This window comes from Rhamphochromis sp. 'chilingali' (genome assembly GCF_963969265.1).
Source record: "Rhamphochromis sp. 'chilingali' genome assembly, chromosome: 18".
NCBI lineage: Eukaryota > Metazoa > Chordata > Actinopteri > Cichliformes > Cichlidae > Rhamphochromis > Rhamphochromis sp. 'chilingali'.
Genome location: NC_137945.1, coordinates 30,482,336 through 30,491,002, shown reverse-complemented (window position 1 = coordinate 30,491,002; position 8,667 = coordinate 30,482,336). Strand labels below are relative to the sequence as shown.

Genomic DNA, 8,667 nt, shown 5'->3' with positions numbered 1-8,667 from the left:
AAAAATGAGTGTGTAAAAATGAGTGTGTTATGAGAAAACTCTCCTAATTACAGAATGGCATTAGAATTTCAAAAAAGAGAAAAATGAACATTCTAAAATAGTATTACACAAAATACATCAAATACATCATCAAAAGTCCCAAAATTACATAAACAGATATTATTCATGGAGATGTTTGCATAGGTCTCCAAAACTGGGTAAGTTGCATCTGCGTGCACACGTAGCCCTAGAGACCAAAGGTCCATGTCCATTTAATTTTGGGGTGAACTTTATTAGACTTCTTCTTGACTTCGCAGTGTCTTGATGAGATGCAACACCATGCTGAGATGAACAAAACCATTGTCTTCATTCAGGCCTCATCAGTCAGATTTCTACCATGATCACAGTACTATGTGCTCTCTCCTCATTACATTACTAATCCTGTTAACTTTTAACATCATCCTGCCACCTCTGCTGGGATCTGTCAGGTTGTGGAAATGTGTAATTGGCTGCGTCTCTTAAACAATCAATAAAATAACTGTTCAATAACTCTGAATTTTCAGAAGAAATTTTTTAACTTTGGAATAATTGCAAAGTCTATATTTATAATTTTATTCTCTCGTGTTACAGTCTGTTTTGTTATCTACCGTGTTTGTATAGAGTTTTATTTTAGAGTAACCATAGATCTATAGATTTGTACTTCAGTTCGTCTCGCTTCTCTCTGACCTCTTCTCCTCTGTGATGGCGCAGCAGGAGCTGAGCTGTAGACCTTAACTCAGATCAGCATATCCTGGCCTGCAGTGGTCTGTTGCACACTTTGAGTTTGCAAATTCTAGTTTACACAACAGCTTTCCTCAGGTTTTCACTGTAACAGGTCCAGGCGGGTATTTTCATGTTTCCAACAGTGGGCTGATATTAGGGCCTTTGTCTAACTTCTCTTTGCTGTTTGTCAGTATTTGTTGAGACCAATAAAGCTTCTGATCTGGTCTGTGTGCTGTGATCTCTCATTTGCACAAGGAAGAACCCATATATATATATTTCAGCAAGTTGCATTTTCGTCATCTTTCACTGATTGACTTTGTAGGAGTAGAGCTCCTTAAATCCTGTATCCAGCAAGAACAGGAAAACACTAGGCTTTCTTCAGGATCATGTGTGATACAATTTTCCCATTATACCAAATATCAAAGGTGCTTTATTGGATTGAGATCTGGTTACTATGGAGATCATGAATTGATTTGAGGTTTGTGATATGATGCATTATCTTCTGACAGCTGGAGGGATGGGCATGGTCAGCAACGGTACCCAAGTAAGCTGTGATGTTTAAACTGTGCCCAGTGTGCCCGAAGTGTGTGGTTCATGCTTTCATATTTATGCCAAATTCTGACCCGACCAATATCGCAGCAGGAATCAAGACTCTTCAGACCAGCCAATGTTTTTATGTGTTATAGACAGTGTGTGTGATGTGTGCCTCTCTGCACACACTATCATAAATACGCATAACTAAAGAAAAATACAATGTATAGTGTAAGAAAGAAGAGGTTAATAAGATCAAGATCCATCAAAAAAATGATAAAATATGAATAACTGTGGGTTTATTGTATCATTAATTATATGACTGCAGCTCTGATTTACTTTTAACCAATTTCTGACCTTCTCATCAAAAGTGGGGAAAAGCAGTGTGGCAAATCTCACGGGCATTATAACCCATTTTATTTACATAGTGCCAAATCACATCGACAGTCCCATCAAAGCATGCTACATCGAAATTTTCTATTTTTTGGACCATTCTCTGCCAACCTTGTAGATGGTTGTTTAGGAAACTCTCAGTAGATCAGTAAATACTCATACAAGCGTCTGTGGAGGTTCTCAGTCATCCAGGTCATCATAGTCTAAGGATCTGGAAAAGAAAAGCATCTGGACTTCTTTGAGTTTCCTTGAAGACGTTTCACCTCTAATCCGAGAAGCTTCTTCAGTTTTAAGAGCAATATGGTAGTGTCCCCAAGAGGGTCATGGACCCCTTAGTGATCCTCTACCTAATCACACGAGAGAGAGTGTGAAAACGGGTGTAGGTCACAATCAGCCAAGGCTTCGGGTGAAACCTAGCCCCACCCTATCATGTGATTTACTGAGGTCAAATGGCCCAGGATGTGAGTGGGCGTTAAGGCGTCAGGCGTGCTAGGAGACACAGCAAGTCTTCTGGCAATGGCACGTATTGATGTGCCACCCTGGAGGAGTTGGATGAACTTCCACCTCGTTGTTCTTTGTAGGGTCCACATATCGCCTCATGTTACCAGTAGTGACACTGGCCTTAGCCAAATGCAAAACTAGTGAAAACTTGTTGCCCCTCTAGTGCACCTGTTGATGCCAAACACCAAAGGTGCTAAAACTGATGAAAAAAGTGTTCCTTTACTTTTTTAAAAAGTAGTATAATTTAAGAAAGTTATTTCCTCTTGACAGAGAACATCTGAAGCAGAGACAGATTCTAATCAAGAACCAATGACCATAAACTGAAAAAATACCCAACAGAAAACAAACCATGGTTTGTGCTGAAGCAATGAGACTCTAGTAGTGTAATATTATCAGCACATAAGGATCATTTATTGTAACAAATAATTTAAGTACTGATTTGATAGAATTTGCTAAAATCTTTGTTTAAAGTACATAAACACATGCATTCATCCAGACACAGCAACATATGTTGTTATTGTAATAACTGTATAAAATTATACAATTATAATTGGCTGTAATGATATTTAATCAGGTTTCATGCCATGAAAGACTTATGGACTGAATTACAGCAGCAGGAGAGAGAGTGAGCGAGAGACACACTGGAACTCGTTCCTCTGGTGCTCTATCGCTCACTCTCACTGTGCCTTTCGTTCTTTGGGGGAGGAGATTCAACGACTCTTAGCATCACTGCAGAAACAGAGAGAGGGCGGAGCAGAGGGAGAGAGAGAAAAGAGCCGGAGAGACGATAGCAGGAGGCGATGAGACAAGGAGAGATTTAGAGACTGCAGCAGCACGAAGCGCAGGAGAACAGAACCGACAGCAGCGGTGTCTGTGAGAACAAACACACCTTACGCTTTATTTTACGTGTATCTAAGTGTTTGCACAGTGTTTCTGATCAGTACTTATCTGTGTCGGTTTTGCTCTCATGACTGATTTATGTGAACTAACCAACCCTGATCAGTACTGACAGGTAGTGCTCAATTGATATTCAACACCAGTGATCAATACTGTAGGGCTATGCTGTGTGTGAGTTCTCCTTTTGTGTATATGTGTGTTTTGTTATTGATTAGTAACAAGCAGTGATTCATTAAGGCTTGAGCAGTGTGATCAGATCAGTCAGAATATTAAATCATATGTATCAGTGTTATATTTGCTGATTGATTATTGATTTGTATTTTTGAAGTGGTGACTGATTTGCTGCAGTAGTGATCATATGTCACAGTAGTAGTGATTACAAAGAACAGTGTTCATGATTTTTACCTTCAACAATAGATTCATTTATTAAGAACAAATTGTTTTGATTTGTTACTGATTGGTGTTGAACAGTACTGATTTGATAGCACTCATCAGTAGGTATCATTCATACTGATCTGTATCAGTCATTATTAGACAGTAACATGTACCAGCCAGTATTTGCCTTCAGTATTAGTATGGCTGGGTGTAGGAGTCAGAATTAGGAGAGTCAATCACACGGTGTAAAGGTTCTGCTATGGAGCAGTAGTGCATGCTGGGAGGTGTAGTTCCTGCACTCTTAAATAAAAAATTGAACAGGCAAATGGGTTTAATATCCATCACGTGTCTGTCACTATGAGAATATTAGTGGTGAAAACTCACTTAAGAATACCAAACTTTGTACTGTTTGCTGAGTTTCAGTATCGATTGTGCACAGATGAACAGAACTGATATTAAACTAGTTTATGTCTGTCCCTCCAAACAACACAGGCAGCGTGTGATATCATAACACATCTCTTTATCTGACACTCTGTGTCTCTCTGACAAGAACTTGGTGTGACACAGTCCAGCTGAGATAGAGGTCAGCGGGGCTTAACCTGCTGGGCCACCATCTGATTGGTGGGTGGTGATGATCGCAACAGGTGGATTGCTGAGAATCAACGCACGCCGACAGGACTCGCTATCCAGACCACATAAACCACACGCACAGAAGAAGAAGAAGAAGAAGAGGTAATGCACACTCACAAACAGACACGCATTCAGTGGTGATGTAACCTGGCTGCGTGTGTTTTTCGACACACCTGGGGGTTAGTGATACGATGACGCAATTAACCAATGTCCCCGCCTCCCAAACCCTAGGAGGAGTGAGGTAGTGGTGGTAAAGGGGAAGCTGAAGTTGTGTTCAGTCTCGGGTCTCGTGGCTGCACTTGGCATTCTGGTTCTGGTTGTGGGTGTGGTCATGGTAGCTCTGGGCTATTGGCCTCGTGATGGATTGTTCTTCAGCTCTCAGCCACAGGAGGGCACCGCCATGGCTTCTGTCTCCTCAGACACCCCAACAACTGCACCTGCTGATGCCCAAGTGAGACACTACACCACTGACACTGTGTGTATTTTACTGGGCAAAGGTGGTTTTCATATTTTGACTGTTGTAATGCAGTCATTTTTCACATTTTGTCATGAAGTGTTTCTTATCTTAAGTCAAGTTGAACATCTGTCTGACTGTTTCCAGCGAGAAATGAGAGAAGGTGTACTGCAATCAGATGACGTGCAGGATAATGGAGGAAGCGATGATGGTTTTAACCAGACAGAAACCATAAATGGGACGACCAGACATCTTTCACAAGGTTTTCTACAGGACTTTCTGGACAGGTAAACAAACTAGCCTGTCTGCTTTAGCCGAGGCTGCCAGAACAGCTGTAAAGGCCCTTTGGGAAGTTCTGGACTTGCAGGGGAAATATCTCTTCATATTGTGGATGAGATAGCAGGGTAACATTCATACCATGTCACTGCAATCAGTTAGAAATTAGTAGGAAATTGAAATTGCTTTGAAAGAAGTTTAGTTCCTACTCTAAAGCCCTGTGTAAATATGGAACAATTCACTGCCTCACGACTGCTTTGCAGATTGTGGTTGCATATGGAGAAGATGTGGCCCCAAACCTTTAAATTCAGGTGTTGTCAGTCCCAATGCCACAAGTATTGAAAATCAAGCACCCAGCAATCTTCTTTGTGAAAAAAGGGGACATTGTTTCTGAAATTCACTGGATTCAAGCATAGTATTGTAAGAAGATGAAACATTTCCAACAGGCCAGTTGGGGAAATTCCTTCAATACCTTCCTCCAACATATTCCACAATCAATGGCATTATTGCAAAGTGGAAGTGCTCAGGAACCACAAGCACCCAGCGGCAGTCCACATGAAGTTACGTAATGCAAGTGCCAAGTGCTGTGGGGCATAGTTCATAAATGGTAAATGGCCTGTATTTGCATAGCGCTTTACTAGTCCCTAAGGACCCCAAAGCACTTTACACATTCAGTCATTCACACACAGGTGATGGCAGCTACACTGTAGCCAAAGCCACCCTGGGATGCACTGACAGAGGCGAGGCTGCCGGACTCTGGCGCCACCGGGCCCTCTGACCACCACCAGTAGGCAACGGGTGAAGTGTCTTGCCCAAGGACACAACGACCGAGACTGTCCAAGCCGGGGCTCGAACCAGCAACCTTCCGATTACAAGGCGAACTCCCAACTCTTGAGCCACGATCGCCCCAATATACCCCAATATAAAGGTTGCCTCAGCACAAAAACTGTGCTATAAGCTTCAAGGAATGGGTTTTCTGCAGATGTCCACATAGTGTATAGTCTGCTGTTATGTTCATGCATTTCTTTAACATCCTCGATAGGTTTTTCATCCCTGCTCAATACTGTAATCAGTACTGCACACATGCCACCAATGGCTATTTCATTCATCATAAACATTTCATTTTGTTAGATCAATAGCTAATTTCTTCTTGTATGAATGCTTCTTGACTGTGCTGGTGGAGATTAAAGTTGATACTAGTGAGCTTTGGCAGTCTATTTGGAATTTCTAAAACTCAGCATGGTCCTAAAAGTACTTCAGGGTGTTTTTAAGTAGCTCTCCTAAGGATTGGTCTGTTTTCTGATTGTCTCTTCAGGTATTTGTACTCTGATAGACTGAAGGTCTTTGGCCCACTCATCATGGGGATTGGCATTTTCCTCTTCATCTGTGCCAATGCTGTTCTGCATGAAAACCGTGACAAGAAGACAAAAGTCATAAACCTGAGGGACATTTATTCCACTGTTATTGACCTCCACAGCCTCCGGAAACCCAACACTTCCTCCTGCTGCTCAGCCAATCCCCCCAACAGCATTGTTAACTATATCCAATCAAAGAGCCTGGAAGCCAAACCCAGGGCATACCCTGACTCCCTGATAAACAGAAAGGGGGGAGGAGAAGGTGTGGGAGACAGTGGGGTGGGAGGTGGGCTGTTAACCATGCAACCTGGCAGCAGTAAAGGAGCAGGGGAAGGTTGGGGCAATGATGGAGGAGGACACGCAGTCTTCAGTATATACCAGGAACAAACAGATGCTCCTCCTCCCTCTTCCTCGCAGAGACTTTCCCTCCCCCAAAGTTTTAGCCCCACCCACCCCTCCACCTGCTGGACCACAAAGAATATGCTAAGCTCTTTCACCTTACCTCTGCGCCGCCCAAAACCCCCTGCGCTGCAGAGAAGGCACTCGGCTCGAGCCAGGACCAACCAGGGCTGGAGAGGGGACAAAGGAGAAGAGGAACAGCAGAGGAGGGACATAGGAGACGACAAACCAGGGGAGGAGGGTTATGGATGCCCCCCACCTCCTCAGCGCTACTCTAGTCCCCCCCTAAATAGACCCCTTCAGGATTCATTAACAGCTTCTTGCAGCTCCTCCGGCCTCTACAAGGAAGCACCGGGAGGCTCCCAGGCCCTGCTCCTCCTCTCCTCTTCCTCCCTCACCCCCTCCCACCTGTCCCTCTCCTCATTTTCATCCACACCACTGCCGCCCTGCAGGAGGCACAGCCTGTCGACCAGCATCAACATCACAGGTTATAGCAAATTAAAACACAGAGACAACGATTCATGTTCCCCATCATCACACAAAGTGATATCACAGGGTAGGCATCAAATGTCAGAGGAAGTGAAATCACAAAGAAAGTACTCTAACAAGGAGAAGTTGAGGATGATCTCACAGAAATATTCTGGTCTGACGCAGAAGAAAGACCAATCAGGACTTGACTCAGAGACTGACAGCACAACTCAGTATATGACCGAGAAACATTAGGGCCACATTCAAAGACTGTGTAAACACTGACTGTGTGACGACGTCGAAATGGTGTGCGAATGTGGCTCTGTTGGTTTCTGAATTAGCAATAAGGAGTCTTCCAGAGAAGCAACAGCACAATATTCAAGAACCTGCTGTTTAGCTGTGTTGATCAGCTCTCTAAACTCTCACTGGAAAAGTTTGTATGGAACCTTTTGCCGGCAGAGAATGTGCAACAAAATGTTTCTGTGTTAATGTGGTAGCTCTCAAATAAGGGGATATTAGCCATCATCTGGAAAATGTGTGGAATGACTTTCAATGTACGGTATTCTGGGTTCCAAATGAAAAAGTGCAGACTCATCCATCACTTTAGTCTTCTGCATTAGTACATGACCACATAACTGCAGAAGAGCACTGTATCCACCAAAGTGTTTTGTGCCTCAGCCTTTTCATGCTGGTTATTATTATGGATGCCCAGGTAATGATATCCTGAGGAATCTGAAGTCAAGCTGAATGTAAGTGTTTTGTGTATGAGGTTCGATGTTATTTCCAGAAGACCTGTATTATTTTTATTTTTGTGAATGCAGTGCACTTCTGTAAAATAGCTTCAGTTTTTGTCAGTATTATGGAAAATTGCTTGAAGTAAAAAATTAAATGTACAGGTAACACATACCTGTTGTTCATATAAGTTACTCACTGTAGTGAGGATTTCCCATTTTGTTTCTACGACCTTTGCTGTGAGTTAGTTTTGACTGCATATCAAAATGAATCAGGATAAGTCAGCATTAAGCAATCTCACTACAAAACCTTAATTTAAATTGTTGGGAGGATGCCCAATGTCTTTAATTATTTCTATTAGTTTATCATTTGTACCCTGGAATACTTGTAAGCTGGGTTCATTACTTTCTATCAAGTGTACATGTTAACCTAAAAAGAAATGTACTCACTTTTTCCAGTTGTTGTTGACTTGCCGAGACGAAGCACGACTTCTTAGATTTGACTGATCCTAAACTACAAAGTTGTAGCTTCATGGAGTCTTCCACTGAAAATCTAACCTGCTTAACCTAAGTTTAATCTAAGCACAATATCACTGAAAATAAAGCACATTATGTTAAACCTTTTTTCATCTTTGTCTTATTCTAAATGTATTTATTGCTAATTCTTTTAAACTTGGGATTACCAGTCACGTGTTGTTCAGCAGGTAGAACCAAAGACAACGAGCCCCAGATTTTCCAGCTCTGGTCTGTCAACATGTTGGTGTTTGCCAGTTCAAAATAAAACAACTAAAGTTGTTTCATTTCTCTGTTTGGATATTTTTGTTGTTAAGGACAAATAACTGTAAAAACTAAGATATTGTTCTGGATATGAAGCATATTTTTTAGCCATTTAGCTCTAGTATAGTTAATTTCTATT

At 42.1% G+C, this 8,667-nt stretch overlaps 1 protein-coding gene across 3 annotated transcripts; it reads left to right on the top strand.

The window, feature by feature from the left end:
- Positions 1-2,937: 2,937 nt before the first annotated feature.
- On the top strand, positions 2,938-8,348 carry LOC308385913 (uncharacterized protein). Of its 3 annotated transcripts, none has more exons than XM_080865106.1 (5): positions 2,938-3,039; positions 3,989-4,170; positions 4,300-4,519; positions 4,670-4,809; positions 6,114-8,348. In XM_080865106.1, exons 2-5 carry the CDS (start codon positions 4,070-4,072, stop codon positions 7,273-7,275), a joined length of 1,623 nt encoding a protein of 540 aa, XP_080721232.1. In that variant the 5' UTR covers positions 2,938-3,039; positions 3,989-4,069; the 3' UTR covers positions 7,276-8,348. The 3 variants fall into 3 exon arrangements, with proteins under 3 accessions (XP_080721232.1, XP_080721231.1, XP_080721230.1); XM_080865105.1 differs by having other exon boundaries at positions 4,300-4,543; XM_080865104.1 differs by having other exon boundaries at positions 4,300-4,809.
- The last annotated feature ends 319 nt before the right edge of the window (positions 8,349-8,667 follow it).